The sequence below is a fragment of the Gorilla gorilla genome, chromosome 2, assembly GCF_029281585.2.
Source record: "Gorilla gorilla gorilla isolate KB3781 chromosome 2, NHGRI_mGorGor1-v2.1_pri, whole genome shotgun sequence".
Classification (NCBI taxonomy): Eukaryota; Metazoa; Chordata; class Mammalia; order Primates; family Hominidae; genus Gorilla; species Gorilla gorilla.
The window spans coordinates 168,694,116-168,716,042 of NC_086017.1; the positions used below are offsets into that span (position 1 = coordinate 168,694,116).

The following is a 21,927-nucleotide window of genomic DNA, read 5'->3' on the forward strand; positions in this document are numbered from 1 at the left end:
AATCATAGGGTTCATTCACCTCCTTTGTTTGAGGTTTCTCTGGGTTCTCTGTTCTTCATAGCCTGATGTCCAATGCCCCTAAATCATTGTTTCATATATTTTGTCCATTTTGTGATTTCAGGCATGATGGTGAATGTAATCCCAACTTATCACTGTTGAAAGCAGATGTCCCAAATATCTTTTGTTATTTGTTTCTCATTTATTTTTGTTGTGGCCAAAAAACATAATCTGTATTATTGTGATACTTTAAATTTATTGAAACTAGTTTTATGCCCTATCATGTGATTTCTCTTGATGAATGTTCCATTTACTTGAAATGAATGTATCCTCTGAACATTATAATGTGTGTAATGTTCTATAAATGTCAATTAGATCAAGCTGGTTGATAGGGTTTTTTTGTGCCTTCTCTACGCTACTGTTTGTTAAGAAGACATCCTTGCTGAGTCAATAAGAAGTTAGCTAACAGCACTGTTCCATCAATCACTGAGAGAGAAGAATTGAAATCCTGAATATAGTACTGGATTTGTCTTATTTCCCCTTTAAATTCTTTCAGTTTTGCTTCATATATTTCAAGTTTCTATATTAGGTGCATAGACATTTAGTATTGCTATGTCTTCTTGAGGAGTTGACTTCTTTATCATTATAAAATGTCTCTTTTTTCTTTAGTAATATTTATTTTTCTGAAGTCTACTTTTTCTGAGTATTATAGCCAACTTATTTTTCTTATGATTTGTATTTTATGGTACACTTTTTACAAAATCTTACTTTTAACTTCGTTTTTTTTTACCATGTTTGTATTAGTCCTTTTTCATGTTGCTGATAAAGACATACCCAAGACTGGGAAGAAAAACAGGTTTAATTGTATTTAAAGTTCCACATGGCTGGGGAGGCCTCAGAATCATGGTGGGAGGTGAAAGGCACTTCTTACATGGTGGCAGCAAGAGAAAATGAGGAAGATACACAAGCAGAAACCCCTGATAAAACCATCAGATCTCACAAGACTTATTCACTACTGCAAGAACAGTATGGGGGAAACTACCCCCATGATTCAAATTATCTCTCACTGGGTCCCTCTCACAACATGTGGGAATTATGGGAGTACAATTCAAGATGAGATTTGGGTGGGACACAGAGCTAAACCATATCATTCCACCCTGGCCCCATCCAAATCTCACGTCCTCACATTTCAATACCAATCATGCCTTCCCAACTATCTCCCGAAGTCTTAACTCATTTCAGCGTTAACCTAAAAGTCCACAGTTCAAAGTTTCATCTAAAGCAAGTCCCCTCCACCTATGAGCCTGTAAAGTCAAAAGCAAGCTAGTTACTTCGTAGATACAATGGGGGATACAGGTATTAGGTAAATACAGCTGTTCCAAATGGGAGAAATTGGCCAAAACAAAGTGGTTACAGGGCCATGCAAGTCTGCAATCCAGCGGGGCAGACAAATATTAAAGCTCCAAAATGATCTCCTTTGACTCCACATCTCACATCCAGGTCACGCTGATGCAAAAGGTGGGTTCCCATGGTCTTGGGCAGCTCCGCCCTTGTGGCTTAGCAGGGTACAGCCTTCCTCCCAGCTGTTTTCACAGGCTGGTGTTGAATGTCTGTGGCTTTTCCAGGCAAACGGTGCAAGCTGTAAGTGGATCTAACATTCTGGCATCTGGAGGATGGTGACCCTTTTCTCACAGCTCCACTAGGCAGTATCCCAATAGGGACTTTGTGTGGGGGCTCTGACCCCACATTTCCCTTCTGCACTGCCCTAGCAGAGGTTCTCCATGAGCGTCCTGCCCCTGAAACAAACTTCCGCCTGGGCATCCAGGAGTTTCCATGTTCTGAAATCTACGTGGAGGTTCCCAAACCCCAATTCTTGACTTCTGTGCGCTCTCAGGTTCAATACTCTGTGGAAGCTTCCAAAGCTTGTGGCTTCCACCCATTGAAGCCACAGCCTGAGCTCTACGTTGGCCCCTTTCAGCCATGGCTGGAGTGCCTGGGATGCAGGGCGCCAAGTCCCTAGGCCACACACAGCACAGGGACCCTGGCCCTGGCCCACGAAACCATTTTCTCCTAGGCCTCCAGGCCTGTGATGGGAAGTGCTGCTGTGAAGATCTCTGACATGCCCTGGAGACATTTTTCCCACTGTCTTGGGGATTAACATTCGGCTCCTCATTACTTATGCAAATTTCTGTAGCTGGCTTGAATTTCTCCTTAGAAAATGGATTTTTCTTTTTTCTTTTTTTTTTTTTTGAGACCGAGTTTTGCTCTTATTGCCCAGGCTGGAGTTCAGTGGTGGCACGATCTCGGCTCACTGCAACCTCTGCCTCCCGGATTCAAGGGATTCTCCTGCCTCAGCCTCCTGAGTAGCTGGTATTACAGGCACCCACCACCACGCCACCTGGCTAATTTTTTGTATTTTTAGTAGACACGGGGTTTAATCATGTTGGCCAGGCTGGTCTCAAACTCCTGACCTCAGGTGATCCACCCACGTTGGCCTCCCAAAGTGCAGGGATTACAGGTGTGAGCCACCATGCCCAGCTGGATTTTTCTTTTATATCACATTGTTAGGCTGCACATTTTCTGAACTTTTATGCTCTGCTTCCTTTATAAAACCGAATGCCTTTAACAGCACCTAAGTCATCTCTTGAATGCTTTGCTGCTTAGAATTTCTTCCTCCAGATACCCTAAATCATCTCTCTCAAGTTCAAAGCTCCACAAATCTCTAGGGCAGGGGCAAAATGCTGCCAGTCTCTTTGCTAAAACAGAACAAGAGTCACCTTTGCTCCAGTTCCCAACAAGTTCCTCATCTCCATCTGAAACCACCTCAGCCTGGACCTTATTGCCCATATCACTATCAGCATTTTGGTTAAAACAGTTCAACAAGTCTCTAGGATGCTCCAAACTTTCCCACATCTTGCTGTTTTCTTCTGACCCTTCCAAACTGTTCCAATCTCTGCCTGTTACCCAGTTCCAAAGTTGCTTCCACATTTTTGGGTATATTTTCAGCAATGTCCCATTCTACTGGTACCAATTTCCTGTATTAGTCCAATTTCACACTGCTGATGAATACATACCCAAGGCTGGGAAGAAAAAGAGGTTTAATTGTACTTACAGTTTCACATGGCTGGAAAGACTTCAGAATCATGGTGGGAGGTGAAAGGCACTTCTTACATGGCAGTGGCAAGAGAAAATGAGGAAGATGCAAAAGTGGAAACCCCTGATCAAACCATCAGATCTCTTGAGACTTATTCACTACCATGAGAACAGTATGGGGGAAACCGCCCCTGTGATTCAAATTATCTCCCACCAGGTCCTTCCCACAACATGTGGGAATTATGGGAGTACAATTCAAGATGAGATTTGGGTGGGGACACAGAGCCAAACCATATCAATGTTCTTGTTTTCTTGTAGCTTCTTCAACATATGGAATATATCTATAACAATTAAATGCATGCTAATTTCAACATCTCTATCATTTTGGTGTCTGTTTCTATTGACTAATTTGTTTTTCTTCATTATTGGACACATTTTCCTGCTTCTTTGCATGTTTTCAATATTCAGTTGGATGCTGGACATTATGCTCAACAGTGTGACAGTCTTCCTTGAAAACTTTTAAGAGTATTGGTGTTTACTTGGGCAAGCAGCTACTTTATTTGAAAATAAGTTTGATAATTTTAAGGCTTGTTTTTAAACTGTGTTACAGTGGGTCTAGCACAAGCCTCTACAGCTTGTTTACCCTTACTCTGAAGGCACAGTCTTTTTGGGTGCTTCATGAATGTTCCTTGTCTTCTAAATAATCTCTTTCCCCTGCCTGTTCAGAACTCAAATGTCTCTTAGTCCTGTGTGAGCTGTAGTAGTTTTTCTGTTAATAGTACCCTGGTAGCTTTTCTCTCCCTGGTAGTTGTTTTCTGCCTGACTTAAAGGAGTTTTGCCCTACTTTGCCTTCCTATTCAGCCAAAGGCACAGGTAACCTATGTGCAGATTTCTGGAGTTCTTTTTTGGAGCTTCCTCTTCTTTAGAACTCTGAACTATAATTTCTGTTTCTCACTCTCACAATGTTTTATTTATTTTTTTGTTGTAAAAATCACCTCACATAAAATTAGCCCTATTAATACATTTTTAAGTGTAAAGTATTGTTAACTATATGTGCATTGTTGTACAGCATATCTCTAGAACTTTTCCATCTTGCATTGCTGAAACTCTATATCCATTGCACAGCAATTTTCCACTTCCCCCTCCTCACACCCTTGTAACCACCATTTGATAATTTGCTTCTATGAGTTTAACTGGTTTAGATACCTCATATAAGTAGAATCATGCAGTATTTGTGCTTTTGTGACTGCTTTATTTCACTTGGGATAATGCTCTTTTCCACAAGAGTTTGAGAAGGATTGGCATTAACTTTTTAAGTGTTTAATAGAATGCTCCAGTGAATCCTTCTGGTCTTGGGCTTTTCTTTGTTGGCAAGTTTTTGGTTACTGATACAAACTCCCTACTTATTGTAGGTATAGTCTTGTATTATATTTGATCAAGATTCAGTCTTGGTAGGTTGTATATTTCTAGGAATTTGTCTATTTCTTCTAAGTTAGACAATTCATTCACATATAATTGTTCATAGTGGTCTTTCATAATCTTTTTTATTTCTGTGACATCAGCTGCAATGTCTTTTATTTTTGAGTTCATTTATTTTTCTCATTTTTTATAGTCTTGCTAAGTAGGAGTTTGTCAATTTTGTTAATATTTTTAAGAAATCCTTAGTTTTGTTGATTTTTTCTTTCTGTTTGTCTATTCTGCTATTTAATTTATTTTTACCTAATTGTTATTATTTTCATCCTTCTGCTAACTTGGGGCTTTATTTGTTCTTCTTTTTCTAATTTTTTTGAGGTGTAAAGTTAAGCTGTTTATTTGAGATTTTTTTTTAATGTAGGCATAAAACTTCTTTCTTAGTACTGACTTTGCTGCATCCCATACATTTTGGCATGTTGTGTTTCCATTTTCATTTGTCTCAAGGTAATTTCTAATTTCCCTTTGGTTTATTCTTTGACTCAATTGTTATTCAGCAGTATGTTAGTTACCACATATTTGTGAATTTTTCAGTTCTTTCTTCTGCTATTGTATTCTAGTTACATTTCATTGTAGTTGGGAATAATACTTGGTATGATTACAATCTTAAATTTGTTAAGGCTTGCTTGTGATCTGAGGTGATTCATCCTGGAGAATCTTCTGTGTGCTCTTGAAAAGAATATGGATTCTGCTTCTCTCGGATGGAATGTTCTGTATATGTCTGTTAGGTCCAGTTGGTCTATAGACTTGTTCAAGTTGTCTGGTCCCTTATTAACCTTTTATCAGGTTTGTTGTATCCATTATTGAAAGTGGGGTATTGAAATCTCCTATTATGATTGCATAAGTATTTCTCCCTTCAGTTCTGTCAATGTTTGCTTCATATATTTGGATGCTCTGATTTGGGTGCATACAAACTTATAATTGTTCTATTTTCTTGGTTAATTTATCTTTTTGTCATTATATATTGTCTTCTTTGTCTCTTATGACAGATTTTGACTTAAATCCTATTTTGTCTGACATAACTATGGTCACATCTGGTCTTTTTCAATTACCATTTAAACAGATTATCTTTTCCCATCCTTTTACTTTCAGTCTATGCATGTACTTAAATCTAAAGTTGGTCTCCTATAGACAGTATATAGTTGAATCTTTTTTCAAAATCCATTCAGTGACTTTATGGCTTATTTGAGGAGGTTAACCCATTTATATATAAAGTAATTACTGATAGTAAAGTACTTATTATTAACATTATATTAATTATTTTATGTTTGTCTTGTAGATTTTTGTCCCTTGTCTCCTCTCTATCTTTCTTTGTGTTTCATTGATTTTATTTTTCAAGTGGCACATTTTGATTATTTTCTCTTCTGTATTTTTTATAGATGTCTTCTTTGTGGTTACCAGGGGACTTACATAAACTATCTTATATTTATGACAATCTATTTTATGTTGATAACAACCTTAACATAAATTGCATACAAATACTGTATTATCTTACTTCTACTACCCCACATACTTTATATTATTGATTTCCCAAATCACATCTTTTTATATTGTGTATCTATTAACATTTTATAGTTATATTTATTTTTCATACTTTTTTTTTAAATTAAATACCAGAGTTAAATGTTATTTATTCACCATGATTACAGTATTTCAGTATTCTGCATTTGTCTATATATTTACCTTTTCCCATGAGTATTATGCTTCCATATTCTTTCATGTTGCTTTCTAGCATCCTTTTATTTCAACTTGAAGGACTCTCCTTAGCGTTTCTTGTGAGGCAGGTCTAATGATGATGAATTCTCTCAGCTTCAGTTTATCTGGGAAAGTCTTTATTTCTCCTTCATTTCTGAAGGACACCTTGTCAGATAGCGTATTTTTAGTAGGAAGTTTTAACCTTTTAGTACTTTGAATATATCACCCCACTTCCTTCTGGCCTGCAAGGTTTCTGTTGAGAAATCCACTGATAGTCTCATGGGGGCTCCCTTGGACATGACTCTTTTCTCTTGCTGCTTTCAAAACTTATTCTTTGTCTTTGAATTTGACAATTATACTGTGTCTCACTGTGATCTTTTAAAAAATTTTTAATTTGTATTATTTTTTACTTAATTGATGTACATAATTGATGTATATGTTTATGGGGTACATGAGATACTTTGATACAGGAATGCAATAAGTAATACTCACATCATGAAAAATGAGGTATCCATATCCTCAAGCATTTATCATTTATGTTATAAACAATCCAATTATACTCTTTTAGTTATTACAAAATGTACAATTAAATTATTGTTGGCTATAGCCACCCTGTTGTACTATCAAATGCTAGGTCTTATTCATTCTGTGGGTTGGCTCTTCACTTTTCTTTATAATGTTCTCTGATGCACAAAAGTTTCTAAATTTTGATGAAGTCTAATTTATATTTTCTTTTGTTGCTTGTGTTTTTGGGGTCATGTCTAAGAATCTGTTGTCAAATCCAAGCTCATACATATTTATCCCTATGTTTTCTAGATTTTATAGAGTTATATAGATTCTCAAATTTAAGCTTTTTATCTATTTTGAGTTAATTTTTGTATGTGGTGTGAGGTAAGAGTTCGACTTCATTCTTTTACATGTAGTTATCCAGTTGTCCCACTGCTATTTGTTGAAAAAAGTATTCTTTCCTTATTGAATGGTCTTGGCTCCCTTGTCAAAATTAATTGACCATAGATGTACGGTTTTATTTTTGGATGCTCCATTCTATTCTATTTATCTATATGTCTTTTCTAATGCCATTACCACACTGTTTTGATTACTATCTTTGTCATACATTTTGAAATTATAAAGTATTAGTTCTCTAACTTTATTCTCTTTATTCAGAGTTGTTTAGACTATTTGGTATTCTTTGCAATTACATATGAATTTTACGATCAACTTGTGCAGTTTTGTAAAAGAGGCAGTTGGAATTTTAAGAACTGCATTAAATCTGTAGATTACTTTGGGTAGTTTTGCCATCTTAACAATATTAAGTCTCCCAATCCATGAATATGGAATGTCTTCCTGTTTATTTAAGTCTTCTTTAATTTCTTTCAACAATGTTTTCTAAGAAAAAATATTACACAATATTTATTTTTTTACATTTAATTTTTACAGATTTGAAAACAATTTGTAGCCAACTTCAGTATGAATCAAAGCATTGTTTTAAAAGGAAAGATTCCTTCTGACATTAAATTGCATTTTCCAAGAACCAGCAACATCAACCATCCAGACTTTAATTATGGAATCACAGGTGCAACTGCGTATCTCCTCAGTAGAGGACAGGAAGTTTTGTGTGACTGGGACTTTATGGATTTGGCATCTCCTGCAAGATGTGTGTCCAACTCCCGGGAATACTGTAGCATGATTATAGAATTGGTTTCTATTGTCTGTTTTCTGTTTGTTGCTCTCTCATAAGTTAAGAATCTTGGATTTCAAGTCTATAGTGTAACACTCTTGTTCATAATTTCTTATTTAAAAAAATGTTTAAATATTTCTATATTAAGTATTTTTTCAAACTATTTGGGCTTGCTATTGAACAAATGTTCTCTTTGTATTGTATATTTTGAAGGTGTTAAAAGCATCACTAAAACATTTTGGAATATAACAGAAAGATGGTTAATACATTATACTGACTACTTTTTTCTCAATTAAGATATACAAATCTTTTATATTTAGTAATCAGAAAGGCAATAAAGCATATGTACCTTACCTCTTCACCATCCTATGTTGAATTCCTTTTCAATATGTTCTTTGATAAGAGTAAAAATTTAAATAGTCTTTGGTGAGATATTGCATTATGCTATTCTTTTCTTGTGGGCATGGGGATAATTTTTTTAAAAAAATCCAAGCAATTTAGTCCTACAGGGGAAAGTTTTCCATTCTTGCTAAGTTTATTTATAACTAGAAGTCAGATACCAACTACATCTACCCTAGAAAAAAAATCTCAAGCAAAAGAGAGCTGCCTCAAAGGAATTTGTAAAATATATGTGCCTAGATAGGTCATCTGTTTATAAAGTACTGGGAAAAGGTAGAGAATACAGTCAGTCCTCAGATGCTTTGGAAATCTGAAACATAAAAAAAAGTCTTTTGAAAATCACATTGGTATATATACCACCGCTTAATGGAGGAATGACTCAGCATTGATGTGAGTGGGATTATGATCTCAGATGTGAATTCTGGAAATATTAACTTTTAGCTAGTATATGTGGTAGTGAAAGATTATAAATTTGGAGTCAGGAGCTTTAGGCTGATTCCCAGTTCTACCACTGGTGGCTTATGGTCATCATTTAGCCAAACCTTGGTCAACTTCCTGCAATAAACACTTCTGGTTTAAAAAGTTAATCTTACTTTATGGATATGGAAAGTGAGATTCTGAGAGATTAAGTAATTGTCTGATGTCCCACAGGTGATAAGCCATGTCTTCAGGTCTTTTGGATCCCAGGACCCAAGATTTTTAAAAATGTTTCCGCATGAGTGCTGTCATCGTAGGGAGCCAAATAGATTTTCACATTAATTTATCTGTTTGTCCACCTGTCCACCTGCATGTGGGCAACTTGATTAGAAGTCAATTTAAAAGAAAAAATAGATACTGGCTTTGAAAATGTAATCACTGATAAACACTATTCTTATGTTTTAGTGATATATCTATTCTGTCTAATTACATGACTTAATATCTTCCCCCACTATGAGGCCAAGAAAGAATAAACATGTACTTAGGACATATATATAAATTATAATAGAAAATATAAAAGGCAGACATAAAAGGCATTAATGTTTTAGTATTGTCACTGAGCTTCTTTTAGGTTTTAGATATGTTTGCTCTGTGCTATGAATGAAGACGGGTTAAAAAGAGTCCTAGAGGCTTAAATGGAAGTGAATGAGATGTCTTATTGCTGTACGTCATCGGTTTTGTTTTTATCTGGTGTTGAGTTGGCTCATTAAGTTCTGTGTTCCAAGTGTTTATTTGTCTATTGTCACTTTCCAGTCAGCTCTTTGTAGCCTACAGAAATGGAAGAGTGGATGAAGCAGTCTCTCTGGGTTTTCTGGTTTGCTGGATAGGTGGAGACCTGACAAATTTCAAAGGCTGCTACCTGACTAACCAACTGCCTATTCAGGTAAAAGTTTCTCCAGATTTATCTTCAAAACAGTGAAGGTTCTGGGTTATGTGTGTATGGAGGGCTTCATGTGTAGAGTTCACAAATTTAGCAAACAAAATACAGGATACTCGGTAAAATTTGGATTTCAGATAAACAACAAATACTTTTTTAGTATAGACCTGCTCTAAATATTGCATAAGTGTTCTGTATCTGACAACCCTCTTAATGTGGCAAATTTTTTACAGTAGAATAGAGGTCTGTCTGTTTTCAGATATATTTTTAAAGTCTACATCCAGTTTTAATTCCTTTTCTTCATACAGTTTTAATATTTTCTTGCCTCAAGGTAGCTGAACATGATATGTTGCCATTAGGGGATTCTTATTCTTTTCTATACTAAGGTTGAACAATAATCCACTGTTGCTGACACATAGTTTACAATGAGAGTCATGATTAAAAATATAGTCAGTGGCTATAGGCAAATATTTCTACGGTAGTATTGAAATGAAAAAAATAAAGTGGAATATTTGTAACCTTTTAGAATACTTTGTTAATGTATTTAATCATGTAAATGACTTTGTCACCTTCATACACTATCCTGTATATATTGCATAATGGTGGCCTTGGATTTTATGTTTATGGATGTCCATCCTTATCTACCACTCCAGATTTTTACAGCCATCTTCGACATGAACACGGATATAATCATACTCTCACAATTCATGTACTACAGGTTAAAGAATCAGAAGAAAAAAATGTAAGATTGATAATAGTTCATTCCAATACTTCTGTTTGTAATAGAACATTTTCTCATTTAAAAACTGATAGAGCATTTTCTAGTTATTTTTAATGAGTAAGGCATATTTTGATAAGACATAACATTTCTCTCAACCATCCAAGTGAGTCCTTTGAGAATTTTCAGATGTGGCATATTTATATTCCATGTTATTACCTTTTTTTAAATTGGTATGTGTCATTGGACACATTAACACATCTATGTTATTGGAAAATAAACAGAAATGATTAATCAGAAAAAGGAAAGAGAGATTGGCAGGAATAGTCAAATGCTTTTAGAGGTTCCTGCAGGTGATAGGCAGTACCACTTTTCTCTTGTGGCTAATCTAAAAACATATCCTCCACAGGATAATAGCCACAAATAGTTTTTAAGTGCTTACCATTTGTCACTTCCATTGTAACTTATTTAATCTTCATATCGCCCATTGGGACAGGCACTATTTTAATGTTCAGAGGCTGGTGCAGAATAGGCCTGCAATATAGATTTGCTGAATAACTGAATATTATTTTTATTTTTGCTTTGTTTGCTGTGTTTTTAAATGACTGTTTCTTCACGTGTGTATTTATGAGCCAGCCCAACAATGAAATTTGCTTTTAGCTATACACCTATGAGAGTGGCTCCATTTTTCCCCTTGGGATGGGTGGAGCGTATTTTTTCTACTGCCCCCTGGTGGTTGTAACTATTACAAGGATGGGAACAGCTACTCAAATCTACAAATCAAATACAAATCCCACTGGATACTACAGTGAGGAAGGCAGGAAGATGACCCCCAGTTGTGTACCAGGCATGGTGAAAGACCTTTTATATGTGCTCCTTGAACTCGCTTATTTTCCATGGCAAACTCCTTTATACAATTGAGGAAATCGAGGCATCCACAAATTGGACTGAGCTCACACAGCCAGCTGGTAGAGGGATTAGATTTCAAAATCAACCTAAAGTGATATGAGGTATGTATCAAGCTGATTTACAGTGTAATTGGTGTCATGTGACTCATAAGCTCTATAAGAACAGGGACTGTCTCAATCTTCTTCCAGACTGAGTACATAGCCGACATTCGGCAAATAGTGGTGGAATGAATGAATTGTGAAATATATGGAAATCTCCAGTAAAGCATTTGGTACTTAAAGGGCACCCAATCAGTTCCGTCCCCTGTGTTGCCCGCTACCCCCACCAGACCTACTTTAAGTATAATAACTAAATAATGGCACCAAGAACTAAAATAAAGGAGCCATTTGGTAAAAGGTCACTAAGATAAGGGACATATATATATAAATAGTCACCACCGTAACTAGTTTAATCTATCTGGAACTAATCCTGAATTTCTGTGGCAAACAGTCTAAAACAGTATGACAGCCCAGCTCTCTTCAATTTACTCCCTCAGGGCTAAATTGAGCAACTCACACAGTTTATGAGGTTTCTGGAACAGACTTTTGCTTAGCTGCAATATCTTCTGTGGGCAAAGTAGACTGAATTTGGAATGCTGTTAAACTTAGGGTCAATGCAGAGTTCAAAAAAAATTAAGTTTCACCAGGGAACATGTGCTCGATGGGCTATCCAACCTGGAATGTTGAGGGATAAAGCGAATCCTTCAAATATAAAATGTGTCTGAAGGTAATTTTTTATTGAAGTCTATTGTCTTAACATGTGGTTGCAATATATGAGAAGCCATGAGCCCTACCTTTGCAGTTATAACTCTACAAATGTTTTAAAATAAATGCTTCATCAGTTTTTATGTTAAACAAGTGGGAATGATTTAGCCAGAATGTTGCAGTCAGATATCTGTGTGTCTGATGTCTGCTGATGCTAACCCTGGTACGGATGCAACATAACTAAGAAATTAAAAATAGAATATAGAGGTTAAAGCTGCATGGACCTACCCTGCCCCTACCAACCCATGGTAGATGATTGTCTGGTTTATAAGGAAACATGTTTCCTACTTAAACATAGGTTTTTGTATGTTTGTTAGCTTGTGGTTTTTGGTTTTGTCTTTCACTTTTACCAAGATTCTTCATCCCAGTGTTTCCTAGCTTCCTGAATAAGAGTGTTCAATTTGACCACCACTCCTGGAAGTTCTCAAGCTTTTATCATTAACTGATAGAGTAAGAACATAGCCAGCCACTGCCCATGGAGAATGAGTCACTCTGCTCTGTATAGTTAACAGTTATGGATCAGGTGCTTTTTGATTTTTTCCTCAGAGAGCTTTCCAAAATGTACCTTGACCTGGCTCTGCTGATTTAAACTTTGAGTCATCTAGATGCAGATTTAGGAAATAAGATCCATAGGATGTAATGATTTAATTTACAGTCTCTTGGAGTAGGGGCATAAATTATTTAGTTTTGCATTCTTGGTTGCTAAGAATGTAGGCATTTAGTAAGAGTTTGTCGATTAAATGACTGCTCTTCCATATCTCTGGAAACCTGCTTAGCATGTTCCAGTGGTGCCTGGGTTTTTCATAGTCTCCTTGCTTTTTATCTGTCTTAAGCTCAGGGCTTTTTGCTTCCTCTCTCCTTCTCTCAGAGGCCTGAATCACACTCCCTGTTGCTGCCTTTAATTTCTGTTGGCTACTGTTGCCACTGACACCACTTTTAATCTCCTCTGATCGTATTCTGTGCTATCGTCCTGCTTCATTTCTGCAGTGTTCTTCTTTCTTGTCTGCTGTTCCCTCCCAAGGCCTGTCAGCACTAGGATGGATGCATCGAGCTTGTAAATGTGTAACTGGGCAATTAAAGTAGCACTTTCCTTTCCTACAATTGATCCAGCCAATCACAACCGTCCATCAGGTGCTTTCTGTGGTTATCCTATTCTCAGATGCACTTAGTGATCTTGAGTTCTAACTAAACAGCATATTTTTTTCTGGATGATGTTTGCTGTGTAACCATTCTGAAAACTCAAGTATTCTGGAGATTAAATACCAGATAAGGGGTATTTAGCTGCAGTAAATATGTGTGCCATTGGACATCATTTCAGCAGCTTGTGGCAGTTGTTCACCATTGCCCTGGTTGCTTTTAAGCACTAGGGGGTAGAAGCCTGCAGAATTTATGTGTGACTTGGGTGCCAGTGTGCATTATGCTGTCGGTGGCAATACCAAGTCTATTTTTGATGAAGAATCAACATGAGACTTCAACAGAAGCAAAAAAGGTAATCTTTATTTGAAAAGCCCATCAATTCTTTGTTTTATATCTATTTTTTGGTCACTTTAGAAATATTTTTGCAGAATTTTTCGTTGTTAATTTTATAACCTCCACAAAAATAATGTAGAAGTGCTGAGGTTAGTCCAGGAAGTATTTTATTTCAAAAACGAAATGACAGAATGCCAGGGCTCAATCCCCACCTCTCTCCATGTTCTCCCAATAAAAAATACAAGAAAGAATTTTTATTAACTTTTAGAAAAACTTCTAAGAAACTTCAATCCTTTGGGATTTCGCTGGTAGTGTGCTTTAATATATTAGAATTGACTGGGGCTCAGTAAGATCCTGAAAATCCAGAAAGCACCTTCTTTCCTTTTGGGATGCAGGCTGATGGGCAGAAAGGCTTGACCCAGACTGAGGAGACCCATTCTTCTGGTGAACCTGCCCACTTGGCCCATCTACAGGCAGGTACTCAGAGAAAGAGTTCTGTGGGGTTGAACCAGAAATCCAGATGGAAACCCCATAGATACACTTACACTGAAGTTATTTTTTCCAAATCTTAAGTGCCATTATTCAAAGCAACTTAGCATATCCACATGCATGAAAAAATGATGTTACTACTTGATTAGGGAATACCACCCATCCTAGAAAGATGATTAATATTCATTGGCCTCCAAAATAACAAGGCTGCAGAGAATAAATACTTCCACCCTAGTTTTGTCCAATGACCTTCCATTTCCCTTAAAATATTTAGATTCTAATGTATGTTTAGATTGATCCTTAATACTATCAATCTTTTTATGTTACTGCTTTCAGGATGCTGTTGGCATAGTTGAAATGTTAGGCTTTATTTGTGGCTATGTATTTTGTGTATTCTACTTGGGATCTCGATTTCCCCAACTATATAGAAATGTAAGTACGTTATTTGCTCTGTTTATTCTGATGAATCAAAAGTGCTTCTTATGACTTTGTGTCTACCTTTGGAAGAGATCTTGGAATTCTGAGTAGTGCTTTTGGGACCAACAATATGGAAGTCAAAGTCACAAGAATCGATTCTTGATCAATTTTTTGTTTGTTTGTTAAGCTCCTTCAAGTTTAGGCAGCAGAATTTAGATCAGCTGGAATTGTTGTCTAAATCTGTTTTCCTGGGTTTGCATATTAATGGCAGTGTAATGAAGTCACAATAAATTATGCAAAGCATTTGGCATGGATGTTGTGGTTGTGTTCAACTTGTGAAAAAGACATGATTCCCTTGCACTTTGCAACTAATATGCTTCATTGTGGCAACCTAGAAGGGACCCAACGTGTACATGTGTACTTTATCTCTCTGAATTTTCAACCACCCACTGTTTATTCGAATTTCCAATAGTATATTCTTTTATTTACCAAAGGTCCTGGAAACTGAAAACTCTAACTGAATTTCTGAATGTTTAATGGGAGTAAAAGAGTAATTTTCTGTAATTCATTCATTTGAGTTTCCATCTGGTCAAAATAGTCTCACATGTTTGTCAATATTTTGAAATAAAGTATTGCAAAAGGTAATATGTAGAAGAATAAATAATCCAGTCATCAACAAGGGAGTACACTACAGACATTGAATAAAGAAGCTTCATGCAAGCAGTACTTTTTTCAGGGGAGAATATTATAGTCTCTCCCTCAGAATTGCCTTAAAAATGAGCACAAGAGGCAGCTTCACAGTAGATTAACATTTACTAACTCCCAATCCGGTACTGGACTGCATGATTAAAAGGATACTAATTGTTATCATTATCACACATAGATAATATTTTAAATGTTTATATCTTAGTACTTTTGAATCTTAAGAGAAATGGATAAGGGAAAAAATTTATAGAATTAACTATAAATATTTAACATGTCTGTACATCAAATATAGGTATAAAACCAAAACATACAAAATAGATAGGAAGCACATATGGCAAAGAACAGAATGTTAGTAAGAATTTCTATAAACCAAAAGGAAAAAACAGTCCTATATAAAAATTTACATAGGACTCAAAAATGGATAATTAAAAAAAGAAGAAATGGCAGTGGCTCACGCCTGTAATCCTAGCATTTTGGGAGGCCAAGGGGGGTGGATTGCCTGAGCTCAGGAGTTCAAGACCAGCCTGGGCAACACGGTGAAAGCCCATATCTACTAAAATACAAAAAATAAAAAATAAAAAATTAGGCGGGCATGGTGGCATGCGCCTGTAGTCCCAGCTACTTGGCAGGCTGGGGCAGGACAATTGATTGAACCCAGGAGGTGGGGGTGGCAGTGAGCCGAGATTGTGCCACTGCACTCCAACATGGGCAACAGAGCAAGACTTTCTCTCTAAAAAAGAAAAAAAACATGAAAAATAACAAACATGAAAAATAATTTAACTTCTCTAGGAATTAAATAAATGTGAAATAAAATAACAACTTTTTAGTCTATAAATTAGCAAATATAAAGAAATTACAGGAATCACAGCTGATAAGAATAGGGTTTGTTTGCACATTCATACACTGCTGAGTAGATGTTTAAAAGTCTTTCGGGAAGACATTTTGACGGTTTGTGTCAATATCCTTAAAGTATGAATTTCACATCTAGATATCAATTCTATGGAAATTACCAGAAAGATGGAGAAATATGTATGTACTGAGGAATTTGTAAAAATGCCATCTACAAGTTTGGGGACAACTCAAATGCTGAATACAGTGGAATATTCTGGAGCAATTTAAAAATGTTGATAAATAATTTTTAATGACATGCAAAAATTATTATAATATATAATACGGGAGAAAAGGATATAACAAAATATTACGTATACTGTGTATAGTCATGTACCTTGCATAAAAAGAAAGAAATGAGTCAGAATATTTTCTGAGTATTGAGATTATGGGTGATATTATTTTAGCCTTCATGTTTTCCACATCTTCCAACATTTGTACAATAAACTTTTTTTTTTTTACAATCAGAAGATATTTATGATAATGAAATACAATTTAAAACTTGGGTGATTTGTGAACCTGTCTACTGTATAGTGAAGAGAAAATAACAACTACTGTCATCCTTGCTTCTGTTGTTAGTTCTGAAGAAGATCTACTAAAGGAACTTCATTTCTGCTGTTTGCATTGGCCATGATTGGGAACTTCACGTATGGACTTGGTGTGGTTTTAAAGGCACCAGCTGCTAAGTGTCACAAGAATACTTACTTTGTGCATCATCTTCCTTGGCTTATTGCAAGTTTTGGAATCTTATTCCTTAACTCTTTTGTGTCTTTTGCCATCAGATTGCCATTAGAGAATAAACATGTATAGATACTTAATATATCACCCAAAAAGTATATATATATATATATATATATATATATATATATATATATATATATTCTAAGAAGTGTAAATAGCTAATGCTATAGCCATTTCATTATTATATTTGAAATATTCATTTATAAGGGAAGTCTTCTCTTTCCCAAAGTCTCCTAATTGTTATTATTCTAGCAAAGGATCAAATTCAGATGAAGATTTCTTGGTTTCTTTGGTTCTTCTGATAAAAAAAAAAGTGGGGCCAAGTTTAGAAGCATTGAAATTAACACATCTTAGATATGAAATTTTATTAAAATTATAATAGCAGATATTAAGAAAAAACCTTACCATCTCTGAAAATCTCTACAGAGAACACTTTGAATTAATAAATGATAACTGATGCCTTGCCTTTTGTTGATAAAAGTGAGTCTCATGAATTAATAGTTTATGGTAAATAAAACATTTAGAATGATTGGTCAATGAATTTAATGAAAATTGGCAATAATGTTTAAAACTACATTTATCATTTGTATGTAGGAAACAAATATGAGGGTGCTATTAGTTCTCAATATCTAAACTTACTTGTGATGATTAATACTGAGTGTCAATTTGATTGCATTGATCCTGGGTGTGTCTGTGAGGGTGTTGCCAAAAGAGATTAACATTTGATTCAGTGGGCTGTGAAAGGCAGACCCACCATTAATCTGGGTGGGCACCATCTAATCACCTGCCAGAGCAGCTAGAATATAATGTAGCAGGAGAAGCTGCAGACAAAACCCCTCAGACACCAAGTTAAAGAAGGAAGCAGTTTATTTGGCTGGGAGCATTGGCAAGACTCCTGTCTCAAGAGCCAAGTTCTCTGAGTGAGCAATTCCTGTCCCTTTTAACGGCTCACAACTCTAAGGGGGTCTGCTTGAGAGTGTTGTGATCGATTGAGCAAGCAGGGGGTATGTGACTGGGGGCTGCATGCACTGGTAATTAGATTGGAACAGAACAGGACAGGGATTTTCACAGTGCTTTTCTATACGATGCCTGTAATCTATAGATAAGATAACCAATTAGGTCAGGGGTCGATCTTTAACTACCAGGCCCAGGGTGTGGCGCCGGGCTGTCTGCTTGTGGATTTCATTTCTGCCTTTTAGTTTTTACTTCTTCTTTCTTTGGAGGCAGAAATTGGGCATAAGACAATATGAGGGGTGGTCTCCCTTATTCCCCTACTTTGAGAATCTCACACAATAGTGGGAGTTCTCACTTTCTTTCTCACTACCCATGTCTTCTTGCAAGGCAGGTCGATAGTGATTCATATAGTACACATGTGCTGAAGCATTTTGTTGAACTAAGATAGTGATGAAGCTTTTTATCATTTGAAGAAGTACAGGTAGCAAACAAGGGAGCAGTAAGCAGGTTTCTATTACTATTATAACTCCTATTATAAGAGTTTTAAATCCTCCTAACGCTGGGAACCATTTTCCAAACATGGCCCCAGGATCAAATCCATGCCACACTTGCACAGGCACATGTGCCAGTTTTGTCATATCTCTATGTCTTCAACTACTTGCCCTTGATCATCTATGTGTAGACAGCAATTAGTGAGGTTAAATTTCCCACAGACCCCTCCTTCAGCTGTTAGCAAGTATTCAAGAGCCAATCTATTTTGATAGATAGCATTTCTCATCTGAGTTTCTTGCCAGGCCAGAACAGTCAAGGCCCTGCCAGTTTTATTAGTGATTATTTCTAAGACAGCTTATAACCGTATGATTTGGTTGATCTTGTAAATGGGGGTCCAGTATCCCCACGAGCCATCTTGTGCCCAAGTAGCAGCCCCATAATATTGTATGAGTCTCTCAGGGGGCCATTCATCATCTTTCCAATTTTCTATAGCTATGCTTCTCTTTTTGTGGGAAGCATAGACAGGAAAGCCCAGGAGTTCACCTGTTTTTATGGGCTAGGAAGAAAGATGGTTTAATAGTGCCAATAACACAACTACCTGCCCACTGGTCAGGTAATCTGGCATAAACTCTATGCCCACTTACCCAGTATAATCCAGTGGGGGCTGTCCAGTCCCGGTGGGACTCCAGGTGGGTCCACATGGTTTGCAACTTTGGGAATTTACTAAATGGATTCCTCTCTGTGTGATTTGAAATCCATCAAGTGACTGTTTTTTTGGTAGCATTATACAGTTTCTGTCCCAGACAACTAAGTCGTCCTACAGGGTGAGGGAATTATTTCCTTCTCTAGCTATGCAATATTGTCCAATAATTGGGAATTTTAGGACCCAGAAATTATGAGGGTGATTCTTTTGAGCCAGAAATCCATCAGGAACTGGGTCTGTAGGTAATAATTCTCAGGCTTCCCATGGCCATTGATCTCCCATTACAGTTCCTTCACATACATAACATGAAGTGACATTGAGAGACTGGGCTACATGCTCAGCTAATTACAAAAACAAATTTCTTGTTTTTCCTGGAATTTCTGGTACTGGCACATTTAGTTCATCATAGAAAGTTTGAAATACTGGTTCAGGAGAGTGTTTGAAACTTCTCCTTGAACCAAGATATTTACTCAAGGATCCAGTCCAGCCTCGTCGATTCCTAAGGTCACACGCTCCCCTTTTTTCCAGCGAGGATCAAGGGATTGGTTATTACTAGCTCTAAGGGGTTACATTGTCCCTTAGTACAGGAAGGGCCATTTTTCCCTTTCTGAAAGTGGACTGGATCCTTTTCATTTTTTATCCAAGTGGCCCAAATGACACGAGACCGGTATCCACATTCATTTCCACACAGTCCTAATTCATGACAAATGTACTATTTTAGGTCATATAGCCTTTTTCCCAACTAAAAGAGCCACATCCCCTTTCTAACTTATTGCTATTAATGACAGCACAGGCATCAAATTTCAATATTATGCGTTTAGGCACCCCTTTTCCTTCTGTTCTGGCTAACACTTTACTTGTATCATTTAGGAGTCCCCACCAGTCTTCAGTCTTTAATCTTATTTCAAAAACTGTGAACATGGGAGGGTCAGAGGGGTCATAACACACATCTGGTCAGTCGTTTCCTGGGCTACATACTTTGTACTGAGTGTCATTATATAAACATGTTCCTTTTAAAGATCCTAAGCATTCATAGTAACTATAGAACAGAAAGATTGTTTTAACTTGTTGCCTTACCTCGAGTAACCTGATGTATACACTGAGAGCAGTCCTCCCTGTGGGGAATATCAGTGGAAGTTTTACTATACAAGTCCAAATTATAAGGAAAACGAGTCCCATGATGATTCTCCTCATGCTTCAGTCATGCGTAGACCAGTTTCTGGGTGTGACTGGAGCAGGGCTTGTTGTCCTCCTCAGAGTCACTTTGCAGGGGTTGTCCAGGCTTGGTTTTGCCTCCCAGGTTTCAGTGGCTGCAGGTTTCACATGGCTGTGGTGGATCCAGGCTGGGATTCCTTCTACCTTTACAGCCATGGGGGTGGTCCAGATGACGGTCTGAGGTCCTTTCCACCGTGGCCGCAAAGGGGCTCTGTTCCAGTCCTTGATCCACACGTGATCACCTGGAGAGAAAGGGTGAACTGGGGAGAATAAGCTGATGGGACACCTCTCATTTACCCAAGTTGAGATTGTTTGTGTAATTTTTCCTAAAGCCTGTAGCTGTCGCTGTAATTCAATTTCACCTAACTCTTGGGGAGTGCCTGGAAGCTCCCGTCGTATAGGAGGAGGCCTATGATACAGTATTTCATAAGGGGAGTATCCTTTTTTCTTAGAAGGAGTGCATCTAATTTTAAACAATACCATAGGAAGGGCCTGTATCCACTCTAATCCTGTTTCCTGACATACTTTCCCTAAACTGTTTTTGATAGTCCGATTCATTCACTCCACCATTCCAGAACTCTGAGGTCGGTAGGTGGCACATAGCTTCCAAGTGATTCCTAATGCCTTTGCTGTCTTCCGTACCAAGACAGCCACAAACGCCGGCCTGTTATCTGAGCTGATTCATAAGGGCAGTCCAAACCTAGGAATAAGATCTCAGAGAAGCACACGGGTTACCTCGTAGGCCTTTTCAGTTCATGTTGGATAAGCCTCCACCCATCCAGAGTAAGTACACACAAGAACCAGCAAATACTTGTTACCTCCACATTTCAGCATTTCTGTGAAATCCTCAAAAGCATCTTCTGTGAAGATCCTCAAAAGGAGCAGCTCCATAAGCTTGTATGCTGGGTGGAACAGTGGGGCCCTGCCTTGCATTGTGCTGTCAGCAAGTAACACACTGTTGTGCTACTGCTTTGGCAAGGGCTGGCAAGTGTGAGACTTAGAAGTACCGGCCTAACAACTTTTCAAGTGACTCTTGTCTAGATGCATGGTTTCGTGCCTGGCCAATAAGATTGTGGCTCCCAGCAACTGTGGCACAGCTACCCTCTCATCTGGCAGTCTGATCCATCCTCCTTTTATTGCTTGCCCCCCTTCTGCATGGAAGAAGTCTTTTTCTTCCTTAGAATAGGTAGGTACCAGGTCAGGTGTTTGAGGGAGTAAAGGGGCTGCTACTGATGCCCGGTAAGGGGTAGATGTTGCTTTTCGAGCTTCTGCATCAACTCGAGAGTTTCCTAAGGCCACTGAGGTGGAGGCTTGCTGGTGTCCCCTGCAGTGCGTAACTGCCACCTTCTGAGGTTTTCACACTGCCTCTAATAGTTGTAGAATTTCTTGTGATATTTTATGTCCTTTCCCCCAGAGTTTAACAGGCCCTTTTCCTTATATAATGCTCCATGCACTTGGAGGGTTAGAAAGACATATTGAGAGTCAGTGTAGATGTTTACAGTCTTACCTTCACTGAGTTCTAGAGCCCTTGTTAAAGCAATGAGCTCAGTCTTCTGGGCTGAAGTGCCCTGTGGCAAAGGTTTGGCTTCAATGACAGCATCCAAAGTTACCACTGCATATCTTGCACATCTTTCTCCTTGTGGGTTGATCAAGCTGCTCCGGTCCACATATAACTCCCAGTCTACTGATGCCCATGGCTGGTCTCGAAGGTCAGGTCTGCTAGAATAGGCTGAATCC

General features: G+C 37.4%; 1 protein-coding gene across 5 annotated transcripts in view; it reads left to right on the top strand.

Annotated features, from left to right (window-relative positions):
* Positions 1-21,927, top strand: part of SLC66A1L (solute carrier family 66 member 1 like) — a 57,880-nt gene that overhangs the window by 18,372 nt on the left and 17,581 nt on the right. The window contains exons 3-5 of one of the 5 annotated variants that reach the window (XM_031009480.3): positions 9,563-9,692; positions 10,340-10,428; positions 16,665-17,306. In XM_031009480.3, coding sequence (XP_030865340.1) covers positions 9,563-9,692; positions 10,340-10,428; positions 16,665-16,719 — 274 coding nt within the window. In that variant the 3' untranslated portion in view covers positions 16,720-17,306. Of the gene's footprint in view, positions 1-7,692; positions 8,286-9,562; positions 9,693-10,339; positions 10,429-16,664; positions 17,307-21,927 lie in introns of those variants that run through there. The other 4 variants (XR_008678221.2, XM_063703537.1, XR_010132704.1 and 1 more) reach the window with 4 other exon arrangements.